The 15,794-nt window shown below is 53.7% G+C and overlaps 1 protein-coding gene across 1 annotated transcript in view; it reads left to right on the top strand.

Moving 5' to 3' along the window:
* Positions 1 to 1,209: 1,209 nt before the first annotated feature.
* RAMP1 (receptor activity modifying protein 1) overlaps positions 1,210 to 15,794 on the top strand; it is a 30,701-nt gene continuing 16,116 nt past the window's right edge. Inside the window, exon 1 of the mRNA XM_059820627.1 lies at positions 1,210 to 1,263. Within this exon, the coding sequence (XP_059676610.1) occupies positions 1,224 to 1,263 (40 nt within the window). The 5' untranslated portion in view covers positions 1,210 to 1,223. The remainder of the gene's footprint in view (positions 1,264 to 15,794) is intronic.

Genomic DNA, 15,794 nt, shown 5'->3' with positions numbered 1-15,794 from the left:
CTCCTCTTAGCAGAACTACCCTAGGTAATGCTTTCAGAGCCCCAGCCTCGCCTTCGACAGCCCGTACCGTAACCTTGCTCCTGAAGCTGCAGGGGAGGCCTCAACTTTGGTTTCTCTGCTGTTCGAATCGAGATGAAAGCAGCTGTAGGCTTTGCTCTACCACAGTATTAACAGCAAATGCTGCCCTTTGTTCCCCAGACTTGATTCTGTAATTAGGTGGGTGTTATTAATAGTTTAGATAGTTTGCATGCCAGAAAGCCAGTTCTGTTTTGTTTCTGTTGGGAAAGCAGAAAGGGGTATGATGTGAAACACTCAAGTTAGCTGGTGTGGCATACTGTTTTCTTTCAAGTTTTCCTGTTTCTTCTTCTCCCTTTAACGGGAGAACTAACTTAAAATGTGAGAGAACCAATTTGTGAGGCAATGGGCTCCCTGCAGCTGGAGCCCTTGCCGTGGGGGGGATGATAAGCTCCTAATGGCATATCCTAATCCCAGATGTGCTCCTGAAGAGCCCAGGCAGGCACTCTTACATCCAGGCAAGGCGAAAATTCAGTTATCGGCTGTAGGTGGAGCTGTACTAGCTCGGTAATGATTTTCCACTCAGGAAAAAGAAAAAACACAAAACCCACAAAACATGCTCTTTTCTGCCTAAAATAGCGTTATGTCCTCTGCGTTCATATACAACACTGTGAAAAGAAAGGGGAAGGTGTGGTTTTTAGCCTTCGGCGGGAGAGAAATGCCTTCGGTGGCGATGGAAAGAGGGCTGAGGTGAATGCGTGAGGACAAAAAAGGATTTCTCGGCGCTTTCCTTCTGGACTGTTTCTGTTCCCTTGCCCCTGTCTCTGCGCACGGGGAGGAGACGGAGGTACCGCTCTCTTACCCGGGCACGGCACTCTCGCCTAACGCCTGCTGAAGGCACCAGAAAGCTTTCCTGCCCTCCGTCGTTCCTCCTACCGAAGGAGGCGGCGGCTGCGGAGCGAAGCACCCCGGCGGCGGAGCGCAGTCCCGGGGCAGGTGGCAGGCGGGGCGGCCGGGGCGCTGGGTCCGCCCCTGCGCGCCGGGCCGCCAGCCCGGAGCTTCGCCCCCCCCCCGGCCTCTCCGGCCCCGAGCAGCGGAGCGGAGCCGCCACGGGGGGGTGAGGATCCCGCCCCGCCGCCCCGCTCCTTCCCCTGGGCCGCCGGCAGCCCGCCGCCGCCCCGGAGCGGGCTGGGAGCGCGGCGGCGGCGATGGCCCTGCTGCCGCGGCGGTTCCTCTGCTTCGTGCTGGGTAAGTGCGCGGCCCCGGGAGCAAAGTTTGGGTGCCGGTGCCGGGCGGGACTCGGGAAGCGCGCTGGTATACCGGTGGCAGCGGGAGAAGCTCCCCTGGAAGCCCCGGAGCAGCCCCGTGGTGGCTGCGGGAATCCCCCCCCCATGCCTTCCCGAGCGGGGCCGGAGGGAGAACCGTGGGGCCGGGAGGTGTGCGCTGCCTCCGCGCTGTCTCCGCGCTGCGGACGGGTGCGCAGCACCGGCCTCCTCCTCCCTGACTCGACCAGCGCCCGCTGACCTGGTTCCTCCCGAAATCCGCGAAGTCTCCAGCCGGGCTTTGCTGCCAACGCAGAAAGCAGGTGGGAATTAAAAGGAGAAATCATTCCAGGGCGCTAGGATGTAATAAAACGTCCAGTTTGGCTTCTGAACGCACCAGAGGATGACACTATCGGACGCAGCCTGTTTTGTGTGTGATTTCCTATTTGGTAGGTGAGATTTACTGAAGCGTGCTCGTGCTGGGAGACATCCTCTGCCATTTGTTTCAAAAGTAGCAATTAATTACTAACAGACTGCTTTAGGAGTCTCTATTTTCCCATTTCTGAGCCACAGGGAGACGACGCAGCCCGAAGTGCTCGTTCAAGCGAGCCTTTCTAAGCTGAGGTCGGATGTTCTGGGTTTTGCAGCCGATCGACTTAAAATCAGGTTGGAAATTCTTGCGTTGCCTGATTATTTTCCCGGGGTGCAGCGTGCCCTGGTTCCTTCGATGCTCCTAGCATTTCAGATGCAACAGGTAGAGACTTGTGCGGTGCTTATAACCTGTGTATCCGCAGCAGAAAGCTCGGAAGGATCACGCGTTGGTGTCCTGTATAAGAAGCATGTTTATGTAAGGTTACTTAAAAGGGAAGCTGCGTACCCTTGTCCTAACGCTGATCTTCCATGAAATCAAAGTGCTCTTTAAGGAAGCTTGCATTTCTCCTCCTTCCCCTTCGTTCTCCCATGCAGGTTTTCTCCTCCGAACCCTGGTGAATAATGCATTGAGCTGTGCAGTGCGTAATGGTCTTATCTGTACCGCGTAATTAACTATTTACTACTCTTTAGCTGGCGGTTATTCACGGGGAGGAGAAGGCCGTGCCGTTAGACGAAGCACATTCGCCGTGCTCAGTTGCGGGGAAAGGCTCCGCGTCCCCGGCTGAGGAGGCAGCAGTCCCGTGTGGAAACCTGTGGCTGCTGGTGAGCACTAATTCCTGCTTAGTTAGGATTTCTCTCTCCTGTGTTTTCCCAGTCCCTTTCCCCTTTTCCTGCCCCTTCCTTCTCTTGGCTTGGGCGCTGTACCTTTTGAAAGTGAAGAGAGCAGGAGTTGGTGACACTCCAGGCTGCTCTTTTCCCTCTCTGGTAGGCTCGGTCGCAGCAGGATGTCTGCCTCTGTGCAAGCCACTTAACCGTGCGAGATCACAGCTAGTCGTCGTGTTGCGTGGTGGATGCATTTATCTTTTGCTGCATCCTCCTCCTGCGATTTTTTTTTTTTTTGAGCACGTTCTGCACTATTTAAAAAACAATCACCAAAAAAACCTGTTTGTATCTTTCTGCTTTACGGCCCTGCACACAGGCAGGGCTGCATGGGAATTGCAGGTGACACCTGAGAGAGCCCAGAAGTCACGGTGGAGTCGTGAATTCTGCGGTTGCTGATGCTTCTGAGGTATTTTAAACTAAAAAGGAAAGGTAGACAGGGAAAAAAAAAGCTCTGCTAATAGGTGTGCCAGGATCTTGCTAATGTAAGCACTGGGGTAGCAGACAAACCCGGGGTGCTTCTGCGCAACACCAGCTCTTAACACTCACGGGGCAGCATCGCCTCTGTTCCTGTAACTGGTGCCGCGCGCCATTGCAGAGTCTCTTTGGGCAGGCAGCAGGGAGGGAGGACCAGTTGTACGGCTGTGTGTTGGCGTTTTTACTGCCGGCTCATGAGCTCCGCCGCTGCCATGGGCTGTGCTCTCGGACAGCTGCCTTTGTGGCTAAAGCACCTTCCCTTGCAAATTGTTGAGGGCTTTATGAACGATGAGTGCTGGGTGGTGGCTTACGATGCTCTCCTCCCCGGAGCTGTATTTCTGGAGATGTGTCCTCCTCTGTAGGCAGCTCACCCTGAGCTCAGGGGCCTTCGCCAAGGCTGCTCCTGCCCCAGCTCCTTCTCGCTGCGTTTAGCTGCCGTCCGCCGCTGCAGCCTGCGGCAGAAGTGGTCTGGAGAGGCCGTCTCTCTACTTCGTAAGAAGTAGATACCGTTTGAGACGCCCAGATGGCATCCGAAACAAAAGAGGGGGAGCAAGGTTAAGGCTGATAGTGCTTCCTTGTGCCTCTGAGTTGCTCATTTCTCCGTCAAGTCAGAGCACAGCAACTTCTGCTGCCGGTTGGGAGCATCCTCCCTGCCTTGTGACCAGAGCCTCTGCAGGACTTCTTGGTGGGGGGGACCGAGCTCCTGGCCTAAAGCTGTGAGAGCCACGCTGCCCGGCTGGAGAGCTTTCCCCTGGCAGCTCAAAGCTCTTTGCTCCCAAACATGCACGTGGGCCAGGCCGTGAGAGGGTGACACAGACCCTCACCCTGCCACCGTAAACCTCCCGGCTGTACCGAAGCCGGTGTTCAGATCCTGGTGGGATCAGCTGAGCTTTCCTCCTGTGCGAGAAAAGCCTTTCTCTTAAAGCTCAAGCCTTCCTCTGAAAGCTCAAGCTTTAAGTAACTTCGCAACTGGCTGCGGAGTCTTTAAAAAGCAGTGATGGCCAGGGTATCGTCTGCCTAAAAATAACCCCGGACTCATTCAGCGGGCCTGAGATCCAGCTGTATCCCAAGGTAGCCACTACCATTAGAGGTAAAATTAGGCTTTTTCTGGTTTTTGGCTGCAGTTCCCTGCAGAGGCTGCTCAGAGAGGAGGGAATGAGCCATGCTCTCCTTCACCGTTACCAGGAGCGGTGATGATTAGCACCACACTCTGCTCTGCAACCTTATTTCGGCGTTTAAAGGGTTACCTGAGGGCTGGATTTCACACGGGGACTTGTTATTGCTGGTGATGATGGATGAAGCAGGATTATGGCTCGGGAGCCAGGTTAAGGTCGCGCAGCTGAGAGTTAACGGGGAAACCCTGTTATTTCTGCTAAACCCCGCGCAGGTTTGCAGAGAGGTGAGCCCGCACCGATGGCAATTCTGCTGCAGCACTTGCTGGAGGTGGTGCGGGCACGTGCCAGCAGCGTCTGCCTGTGTACCGGGGGTGGTGGCTGCCGTGAGAAGGGCCGGGTGATGCTCAGTGCCTCTCACAAACCTGCTAGCAGGCGGCTGGAGATCCTGTGGGGACGGACATTCCCCACACCAGCATCTGCTGTCGCTTCCTCTGCCCGTTTCTGGTTGCGCTCAGTGCTGTGCTATGCTGCTTTGATTTCTTTCGGGGTTAGATAGCTGTGTTAGTGAAAGAGATGAGAGGGAATCGCAAATAAGCCCGGTAAAACGTGAATATCATATTGACTCCCTGCATCTTCTGTATGTGCTGCGCCGCATTACGTTTGCGTATTCTACAGAAAACGATGCCTTCTTAAGAAACGAAACCGTTACGGGCACTGTTTATGATCTCTCCTGGAAAATATGAAATTGCAAGTGCCTTTCTGTTCTCTGTTGGGCTGCTGGGACCCCTGGAGTCAGGAGAAATGGTAACAACTTAAAACCTTTGGAGTTCTTCAGAGTGGCTTCAGTTATCTTGACTGTATGTATAAACATCGCGACTTTGATCCCTGGACTTTGGTCCGAGATGCCTCCGGGGAAGGAGGCGGCAGTGAGAGGGGATGCTTTGAGTTTTCTGTACGCGCCTGAGTGCCTGTGTATTCCCTTCACTCTGTGACCACCCTTAAACCATTTTACCTTACACCCTGATACCATCAGGCTGTAGTCATCTGACTGCTTGAATTTCCTGGACCATTTCTTTGGACTCCAAAATAATAGTAATAAGAAAAGACTGATGCTAAAAATAACCAGAAAGGGAAACCTTTGCCTGTCAGCGGGTGCAGCTTTGCGAGAGAGGCAGCGGCACCGCTACGGCAAAATTTTGCGGTGCGTTAGGGTTATTTGCGTCTTCCTTCACCCCAAAACGCACTCGGTAATGCCCGCGTGTTATCTGAGCTCGAACATCTCTTCTAGAAAAATACTTAGTCTTGCTTTAAAGACTAATTGAAGGCTACCACGTCTCTGGGAAAATCCTCCTAAATATTTAGAGCGCATCGTTTTATAAATCCCTGACAATAAAGTAAAACGTTCCTCCTCCCTTTCAGAGCATCTCTGAGATGGAGAGGACTCAAGGCTTTGTATACATTAATAGAAAAGCATGTGAGTAGTGAAAAATGAATTGTTTCCACCGTATAGTTTCACGTACCGCTCCCATATGTGCCAGCTCTATTCCTATAGAAACCAGTGGTGCATGGCTTGGTCGGCTGGGTGCAGGCTGCGTTATCCGATCAGGAAGCCGCTTGGCTTTGAGAAATTGAATTGCATTTATTAACTCTGAAATGCTGTTGAATTAAACAGCCGTTAAGCACCGACACTGTAATCTCGTATTTGTAATGACCCTGGAGGTTGCGGGTAATGAAAATATAAATGCCATGACCTGGAATGAAATTAGAGACCTCATAATCGCTAAAAATGGGTTTGGCATCCTTCATGTTTTCAAAGGTCTGGAAATCAATCGCGGGTCAGTACGGAGTTGAGGGAGGTCTTGGAAACTTGCGGGTGGAAATCCAGAGTTATTGCTCTGTGCTAGCAAGTTCCTTCTGCCTCCCTAACCGGCTGCAAAGTCTGGCTCCGTTGGTATTAACGGGCACGTTTGGTGGAGATTTTGGCCCCAAAGCGACGGATGTGGTCTCAACCCTTGCCGGCACAGACCCCGCTCCGAGCGAGGACTGAAAACACTGCAGGGCAGCACTGGGTTCGGGGGAGTGGAGCATTCAAAACTGCTTATAGGGGATATGCAGCGTGTTTCGACTGGGTCAAATAGCTAAATTACCTTTTTCTCTTCTGAAAAAAAAAAAAAATTCACGGCTGGGGTTTGCTGGGCACGTTCCCGCTGTGGATGGGGGAATCCTCAGCCCAGGGTGCCGTTGCTCTGCCGTTGCGCTTCTGCGGATGCTGCCTGCGAGCTCGCTGCTTTTAATCAGCAAATCCAGTAATGAACCTGCTTAACGGTTTCAGTCCCTTGTCTCTGCACTGCTACAGCTTGAGCTTTTCGGGATTTAAAACCACAGCCTGACACTCCGGGAAAGCATCCCAGCGGGGCCCTGCACCGGGAAACGGGCAGTAGCCTGGGTGAAAACCTCTGGCAGCGCTGGGTTTCAACCGAGGGCGGGATGCGATGCGTCCGGGCTTCCCCGTATCCTTTAGGTAACACCCGTCGGGAAAACGGCAGAGCTCTGTGTGGGTGAGTTGCAGAGAAGTGCCATCTCTGTGCGTTATTCAGCTGGAAGGAAAGAAAACTGCATCGAGAAACCTCTGTTAAAAAGGAAAATAAATTGTTCCCGGGCTGCTCACGTGGCTCAGCAACAGATTTTACTCTGGAAACTGTACATTGAAAGTGTTTAGTCAAGCTGCTGTTCTTTGCAGCCTGTGATGAATGCACCAACAAGACAGTGCAGCTATTTATTTCAGTTTTCTCCTTAATGAATTTTTATATTTATTTATTATGTGCTTCTTTATAGTCAATCTGTTTGAGTGAATAACATTTGCCTGGGAACCGATTTTTTATTTTTTTATCTCAAAGGTAGTTCAGTAAAATGGTTCATAGTCCCACGTACCAGAATAATCCGCGTTGAACGCACACAAACCCGTTGAAACCTGAACCAAGGATCGAAGCGTGTTGTCTCCAAAGTGATGCCGGGCACTTTTAACCTTGGTGTTAGTTTCCCTGTTCTTATTATAGCCTCAATCAACTGAAATAGCGGAAGGAAAAAATAGTCTGGGGGCGGGGGGGCGAAGCGCGCGTTTGCCTTTAGCACGTTCTTGAGATCTTGAGCGTGGTGGCCGCTCGTTTCTCCGTGGCTTTCTGCAGCAAGGCCAGCCCAGCTTTGAAACCCAGCCGTCGGCTGGCCTCTTTTGGCATCCCGTGCTTTGTTGATGGTTTAAAAACAGCTGTAAAGCACGGGTCTAAGGCCAGGTTAAGGTGCCGGGATGACGATAGAGGAAACCACCGTCCCCCTCCTTGCTAGGCAGGAGAGACGCGGCTGCTTCCCGGGGGTGCCATCCCTTCAGCCCCTGGAAGGTGCTGCCAACCGCGCGGGCTGTTTGCGAAAGACGGGTGCGCAGAATGAAATGGGGGTCCCTGGTTCAGCTCTTCTGGGTCAGCGAGCGGGTATTTGATGGTGGTAATGGCCAGACCCGATTTGAATAGGAATGGGTGAAGCCAGTGAAGTCGGGGCTGTACCATCCCGAATCTCTAGTGTGTGTCTAAACCCTGTGTTTTCCCTCTGTTAATTTAATCAAGGAAGATTATTTATAAAAAGACCCCGCTATTCATTAAGGATATAATTATCTTTATAACTAACTGCTCATGGCAGATTTTTCCCTCTCCTGATTTGCAATCAGCCAGCAGTTGGTTTTCAGCATGCCTGGAGTTTGATTCCTATTCTCCTTCCCCCCTTCTCAGCTGCTTTTGGGTGGTTTTTTTTCTTTTTTTACTCACTAAATCAATTTTTTGAGGGGGAAGAAAACTTATTTGTCATTCTGCTCTACGCAGAATCAAGTCTAGGGACATGTAAGATAAATCCCGTTCCTGGAAATGTGCTTGGCAGCGGCTAATGGGTAACGAGGACATACTGTAACTTGTGCTGATGCATCTGGGAGGTGACGAGAGAAACTGGACCAGGGTCCTGGCCCTTTGACCATCCTATTTCAGTGTATTTATTAGTTAATATTATTTAACAGCAATCCTATATGGCAACAAGTGAATCCCTTGTGAGCCAGCTAAGCAGGACTGTCCTGCACTGGGCGATGTGTTGCAAAGTACCAGCATTTATTTTGCATTTTAATTTTAATCAAATATTCTGCATTTACAGGAGCCGTTACGTGGAAACCTGTATCAGAACGATGTTAAATTATCCTTCGTTTGGGGAGGGCTCGGCTGTTACGTTGTAGGTGCAGGAAAGCTGCTTTCTGAGGTGCTCTGTAGGATATTGAACTTGGAAGAGGAATAACAGAGTGCAGCCGTATCTGTGCTACCCGAGCATCTCCGGAGCATGGCAGGGATCCAGCCGGAGGGGCTGGGGAAACTGTTTGCTGTGGGCTTGTTGAGGCAATCTCTTGATACTTCTGTCAGTGGCTAAATCTTGCCGTAATTTAGTGCTTTGGAAGCCTTACACCATCCCAAAGCATTTCCATGTTTCTTAAATCCCTCAAATCCTCAGAAAACTAATCGCTTTCATATTTAGGAGAACTGGAGTCATCCTTTCCACGCAGAAACTAAATGCTTTAATCTGATTTATTAAGTCGGTGTAGAAAAGGGGGACCTCATCCAGTGGGACCCCTCCCGGCACGGTTATTTCTCTTCATTTTATTACACAAAGCAAAATAAATAAATAGCACTTTTTTTTTTTCCCCCCAGCCAGCACTAATGAGATATTTTGCATACAGCTGAACAGAATCATGAAACCCAAAAGGCTATCCCAGGTTTTAATTTTGGCATCTTGTCGTGCCTGCGAAGGAACGGGATGATTTACCCATCGAGCTGGTACTTCGGTGATTTGTAGTCATGTAGGTTTTTGCTAGGATGGGGGTGTTGGAGTTTTTGCTATAATTTTATAGTTATCCTAAGCATTACAAGAGGGCACCAAATAAACTGCGTACAAATAACTGCCGGTGAATTATTTGTGGAAGATGTGGTAGGAGCCAGCTGCCTGAAAGCAATCCTGTTTGGGGGCTTTTTTCTTTTTTTTTAATTTTTTTTTTTAAGCAAGTGCCTTATCAAGCCGATGAGGCAGGACACTTTCAACCAATGGATTTGATGGTATTTTTGTTAATTGGTGGTCAGGGTTCCCCCTCAGGCCAGGCTGTGAGTTGGGGGGAGCAGGGACAGGGCGGCACAGGTCGCCCATGGGCAGGGACGGCGGCAAGGCAGGAGCTCTGCCGCGCCGATGCCGGGTGACGTTGCTGGCAGAGGTAGGCAGGTGAAATCCCGCGTGGGCAGGCTGAAGGCTGTAGTGGTTTACATTTCAGTCCCCCAAATTGTTTTCCTCCCTGCAGAGCTGCTGCCCTGGATGCGGGGGACCCCGTCTCCAGCTGCAGGACCCCCCCAATGCCCAGGGAGAAGCATGGGCATCCCCGAAAGGCACTTCAGGCCCGGTCCCTTGTCCCGTGGGAAAGCAGCTGCCGCGGCAGGCACGGGTCGCAGGGGGACAGGCAGGGAAGTCTCCGTTACTGTGTGGTCCCTTTAGCAAGCAGCGAGAGCCGGGACGGGGTGAGGAGGTGTCACGCTGGGAAGAGAGAGGAGGGCAAAGGACTCCTGACCCATGTACCGTCCAGCTTCGTTTGCCCGCCGCTCACAAAGCGGCCCTAATTAGGGACCTGGCTATGGACCTGATTGCCGGGCGCAGCGGAGCGTACTGAAGCCCTGCTCCTTGTGCGGCCACAGAGCCGGGACGGGGCGGCGGGGTCCGGGTGCTGGCTCCAGCGAGCGGGGACTGGAGGTGCTCCGCTTGCGTCTTGCTGCAGCTGGGGGAAAGCAATTGCAGCGCTGGGGTGCGACGTGCTTTGGTAAAAACGTGGTGCCCGGTATTGCTTCAGAGTGAGTCATAGACGGTGCGTTTATCGAAAGACCATCAGGCTGCCAAAAAAATAGGTAGGGATGTAGGCAACGGTAGCGCTTTGGTGCTGTGTGCCGTGTTCGCAGGTATGATGAGGGGACCGGGAAACGCAACGTGCCGGTACGGGGCTGCTGCAGTCGCTGGGCTGGCGTTTGTGCCGAGAGCCGCGTCTGGCTGCCGGTGTGCGGCTGAGCTGGAGCCGATGCATATTCGTGATCCACTTGTTTCCGTTTGACCTTCTCCTGTTACTGCCTTTTACCGTAAATAAGTCTTCATGCCTGGTGATGTTTATCCCCAGAAGTGTTTCTGGAGCATCGTCGCGCTGCCTCCAGCCTGGCTTTTGCGAGGCGCAGTCCTCACGCTGGCTCCGCTCCCGCGCTCACCTGGCCCACGGCCCCCCAGAAGTGGGAATTCCAGGGACACTCCTCTGGAAGCAGTGATGGGATGGTGCTGGCAGGACCACAGCGCGCTCTTCAGACCTGCCATACGTTGTGCTTCGTTCCCAAAGATGTGGAAGCCTTTAGCCTCTTTGGAGGGCAGCTGCCGCCCGAGCTTTCCACGTGGCCAGGTCCCTAACAGGGGACCGTCCCCAGCCTGGCCGAGCAGGGACTGACTTTCTCTACCAATTCTGCATTCAGATATCCGCGGTCTCCCAAGCCAGCAAGGTTTTACACCGACCCTCGTCGCTGCTTACGCCCCTGGCATGGCCCTTATGCCACGGCACCTCCCGCCACAGTGCGTATTTGGCACAGAGGTCTCATTTCGCTGGGATTTAATGGAATTAACCAGTAAGTGTTTACTTGGGGTCGGGGGAAGCTGTTCCATGAGCAAGCCCGGAGGGAGGGAGATGCAGCGCACAGACCTGGGGAGCCCGGGGTGAGGCTCGTGGCAATGCTTTGCCCCGGCACTGCAGCGCCTGCAGCTCCCTCCCCAAAGCAGCACGAGCAAAGCCGCAACCACACGCGTATTTTTCAGGGGAATATCTGATTTCCTAAAATTGAGCATTCCTAGCCTTGTCTCTTCTCATTTAACACTTTTTCCCTGCCGCGAGGCTTTTTTTTGCCCCCCAGCCTGAGTGACTTCTCTCCTATCCAAGTTTCCCGAGCCCTTGAGTCCTTTGAAAGCTTTTGTGGCTTCACAGCAGTGAAGCGGTCAGCCAGGTGAGCCCTCCATCCGCAGACCTCGCTGGGGAGCTCCGGCCGTGCTTTGTAACCACGTCCCTGCCGTGCTTACAGACCGCTCCGTTCAAGTAGGAGCCGGGTAGTTTTCCTTCTGCTGCTCCATCTGCAGCCCCCCGGGGCGGAGGGGAGGTCGGCAACTGGGGATGCTCCTTCTCTTCTCCAAAGCGAGTGATGGCAGCACATCCAGGACATCCTGGGATCAGCCTTCCCGGGTGCTGGGAGACAGGCAGATGTTCCCCCCACCTCCCAGCATCTGCTCTGCCTCCAAAATCCTCGCTGCAGCGTGACTCAGTGGCATGTTGAAAAATCCCTCTCTCCCTTTCAGCATGTGAAAACCCCCAATCCCATGAATTCCCTCTTAATTTACATCCTGCATGGGTACATTGGGAAGGAGAATCCTGGGCATTAAGGGACAGTGTCAGAACAGTGACAGGGGAGGGGAGGCAGAGGCTGCCTGGTTTTGGGACCCGAGGATGCCCCGGCAGCATCAGGGAGTGGGTTTGGGACAGACCAGCTCTCTGAATTAATGCTGCCGGGATGAGAAAAGCCCTTCTCGCATGAAACAAGATGGGGGGGTGACTGCTTTGGGGTGGCCAAGGAGTCCCTCCTTGTCCTGACGTCCCCGAGCCTGACTCCGGCTGCGTGCCTGTGGGTTGCTGGTGAGGGGGACAGGCTCTTCCCATGGGCTCTCCCGCCGCCTGCCAAGCACCTGCATCCCTACAGCAATCGGGAAATAGCATCTCCGCAAGGACTTTGGACACCTCCACCTATTTTTGAGGTCCTTGAACTGCATGCGGGGAGCCTGGTGCTTTGCTCTGGCAAAAGCAGCAGCCGCTCATCCAATCATGCATTAATAAATGAAGTTTTTGAGGTGCTTGAACATGTCATCCATTTCACTTGGCCAAATTTCTTCGGTCGGAGGTGGCGGCAGGGAAGCTCTGGCAGCCACAGGCCTGGTGGGTAGGTGGCTGTGGGCTCCTTTTCTGCCTGTTAAATAACAATTACGGCTTTTCTGCATCCCCAAGTGCTTTAGAGAAGAGGCCAAGACATTGGTCCTCACCTGCAGTCGAGGAAAGGGAGATGCCTTGAGTTAAAAGCTGGTACTTTGGTCAGGAGAGCACCTCGGGTGGGGTGGCTGTGCCCAGGGAGGGCAGCATGGAGAGCCCCGTGCTCTCCTCCCACCACGTTTGCTGCGCTTGGGAGGAAAAGGTGTCCCGAGCCGGCATGCAAGCCCCTCTAACCTGGGCTTGGAAATCCTCACGAAGGAGATACTGAAAGCCTCCGGATGTTGCCCTGCAGCGGGCTGGTAGCGAGAGGGAAAGATGCTGGAGATGAAATGTGGTCAAGTTTGGAAGGGATGGGAGGAGCTGCCTGGGGAGAAGTTGGGCTCAGCCTTCATGGGAAGGGTTGGGGATGGGATGGGGGATGGGATTGGGGATGGGATGGGATGGGATGGGATGGGATGGGATGGGATGGGATGGGATGATCCTGTGCTGGTAGCGGTACTCGGGCAGGCTGCTGGAGAAGGAGACAGGTCTCTATCTCCCCCACAGTTGCCTGCAGGGTTGGGACGCCTCCATCCATCTCGCTGTTCCCAAGCCGCTGCACAGCCCCAACAGCCCCAGGAGCCGCTGCGGCATGCCAGCAGCTTGGGGCGGGTGCCAGTGCCCCCAGCCTGACCCAGCCAGGCAGGGAGGATAGGCTTTAAAAATACATTCCCCATACAAAACCGTGACAGAAATAACCCTGCCAGGGCTCGGAGGTTTTGTTCGACTGCAGCGGCGTGTCCCAGGCCGTCAGCAAGCAGAGGTGTTAGCAGATGGCTCCCTCCTTTCTGATAGAGAAATAAATAGTGTTAGGCCAGCCACCCTGTTGTTCCCCAACACCAACATCTGCGTTTTTCTGTCCCCCAGCTCCAGCTGAAGGGGGTCACACATTTACCAAGTGCCAGCTTCATTTTTTCCTGGTGAACCAAGGGAGCGTTTGCAAGCTCTGAAGCCTTCCCCGAGCTGGCAGCTGCCCGAAGCAGCCCCGGCGGGAGGTGTATTTTAAAGCAGAGGGTGCTGGACCCTTCCCAGGGGTTACGGGGCTGCGGATGCTGCACGGGGCAGTTGTGCCTTTCTTCCTCCTTCTCCCCAGCTGGCGTGGGTGACTTCCCCTCTCTCTCTCCTGTTTCTCGGCATGAGGTTTCTTGCACAAGACCTGAGCTTCCTGCTAGGTTGCACAAAGGTTTGGTTTTTAAGCCCTATCCGGAGCTGTATCCCACGGGGTCTTCTGAGCCTGGTGCGAAAGGTGCTTCTCGGATGGGTGAGCTGCAGAGGAGGTTGGTCCCCAGCGCCAGGCTTGCATTTCTGCTGGGGCTCAGCCTGCTTTTTGGAGAAAACCTCTGACTTTCTAATACCACCAGGAGGGCCAGAGGCTACACATGAAGCGGCAGGCTGGAAATGTCCCCGTGCCCTCTCTGGCTCTGTCTGGGGAGGGAAAAAAATCAGGCTTAGGAGAAGGTGTGGATAGGTACAGGCAGGCGATCAGGGAGGTCCCCGGGGCAGGTTTGCAGCAACGCCGCCAGTTCCCACGTCGGCAGTTTGCGGGCGCCAGCCGGAGCCCAGCCCAGCCCTTTACGTGCGAGCGTGGCCGGGAGCGGTGGGTTTATTTTTAGTCCTGCGAGCACTTGCCCTGTTCCCCATGAAACCATCTGCTGCCTCCAGCCGGGCTGGTTTGTGGGCTTTGAGTCAACAGAGTGACCCCCCCCACAAGTTTTCCATTTTTTGGCTGCAAACCGGGATGTTTTTCATGCTCATCTTCTGCCTCCTGCCCGCCATGTCCTCTCCCCACCCTCCCCACTTTGGATGAGAAGTTTAGAGCTGGGTCCGATCCTTCCCTTAGCTTTGTGCTTCAATCGGGGCAGAGCACCAGGATACAAGGAGGGGACTCACTCCAACACGACCCAGGGATGCTCCCAAGGGTGTCCAAGCCCCGGTGGGTAGCGATACCAGATGCTCACCAAGCTTAAGATGAAAACCGAAGCTTAATTGTGTTGAGTTACTAATTAGCAGTGGACGTGGTGGCTCTGCTGAGTCAAAGCGAAGATGCTGAGAAATGCTCTTGGTGAGGACCAGCTCGGCTGGTCTGTTTGTAGATGTGGGTCCCAACATGAAGGGAAGGGTTGAAAAGCAAAACGAGGCAGCGTGAGGCTGATTAACATGTGCTCCCCACGTACGGAGCGGTTTTCAAGGCTTCGCAGGGCTGTGCCTGCAAAATCCCTCCACTCAAAACCTGGTCTCCCGGAGCTGTGCGGTGCCTCCAACGGGGACATGGGGCTGTGGTCCCCACTGAAGGTTTTTGTCACCAGGGCGAGTTCCCCGGCAGGGACAGCCGCCAGTCCAAGGTGGCCGGGGGACGTTGGCCACGACAGAGTGGGACGACATCAGGTTTGGGGTTAGCCACAAGCGACCGTCTCCTTCCCAGCATCGTTCCCAGCTGGTGAGTACCCGCTCTAGCAGCATACAGCACGTCTGTCCGGCTGGACTTTACCTGGTTTAATTTCACAGGTTCGTACCTGCCGGGAGAGGATTCATCCCGCTGGATGGGGACGTGGCGAAGGCAGGGCTCAAAGCATGCTCAGCAAATGAGCTCCAGATTTCCAGCTCTTGTTGGGTTTTCTTTTGCAGCTGGGTCCAAACCACGAGACTTGTTCTCAGTAAAACAGAGCAAACAACTACATCGAAAAGGAGGGGAAAACAGACTGTTTTTATCTCAAGCTTGTTGAGAGAACTAATCATTTCACGAGGGGGGACGCAGCATTTGGAAGAAGCCCAGGAAAAGATATTGGGATGTTTGTTCTTTGAGCCCAGAGCTTTGCTGGTGCTCAGGTTCAGCTACGTGTGGCTTGTTCATTGCCAGCCCTGCTGTGAGTGTCACTTTGCAATTACCTGTCATCTCTTGCGCTTTAATGAGACCTCTAAGCTTTTAGATGAATAACTGGCTATTTTCTGCTCTTTGCTATGAAGCCGTGAATGGTTTCCACCACAAAAACACTTGCCGGTCCAGCCGTAGCGAGGATGGTTGGGTGACTACTCTGCATGCATAGTCAAATAGTTTCATCCTTCATCCAGCACCGTCAAGGGGTGTCGTGGGCTTGGGGGAGTCAAGCTCCCCCATTTGCTGACTAGCAGTGAGCTGCAGCCGTGCTGGGTGGGTCTGGCAGCTCCTCCAACAGCACCCAGTGGGTGTCACTGACAGGGTTCACAAATTAGGGTGTCTCCAGTTCCCATCCTATGTAAGAGCCTCCATCAAGGGCTTCCTTCTTGGATGAGACTGCAAACAGGAGGTGTAGTCCAGGCACTGGGTGAGGAGCCTCCATCTGCGGCAGCCACGTGGCTGATGGCTTGGGGCTGCCCCAGCTGCAGTTGGAGAAACCCAGCAAGCCCAGAAGGACACGGCGTGTGAGTCCACCTTGGGTGGAATCTCCCCAAAAATGAGACTGCCTTACCTGGGATTTGCTGCCCCAAACTCTCCATATAGTCCCAGCGCGCACGTGTCGTGGGCAGTATCCAGAGGTC

The sequence above is a fragment of the Gavia stellata genome, chromosome 8 (genome assembly GCF_030936135.1).
Source record: "Gavia stellata isolate bGavSte3 chromosome 8, bGavSte3.hap2, whole genome shotgun sequence".
In the NCBI taxonomy this organism is placed as follows: Eukaryota; Metazoa; Chordata; class Aves; order Gaviiformes; family Gaviidae; genus Gavia; species Gavia stellata.
The sequence above is the reverse complement of the archived record's forward strand: the minus strand, read 5'-3'. Positions and strand labels throughout refer to the sequence as shown.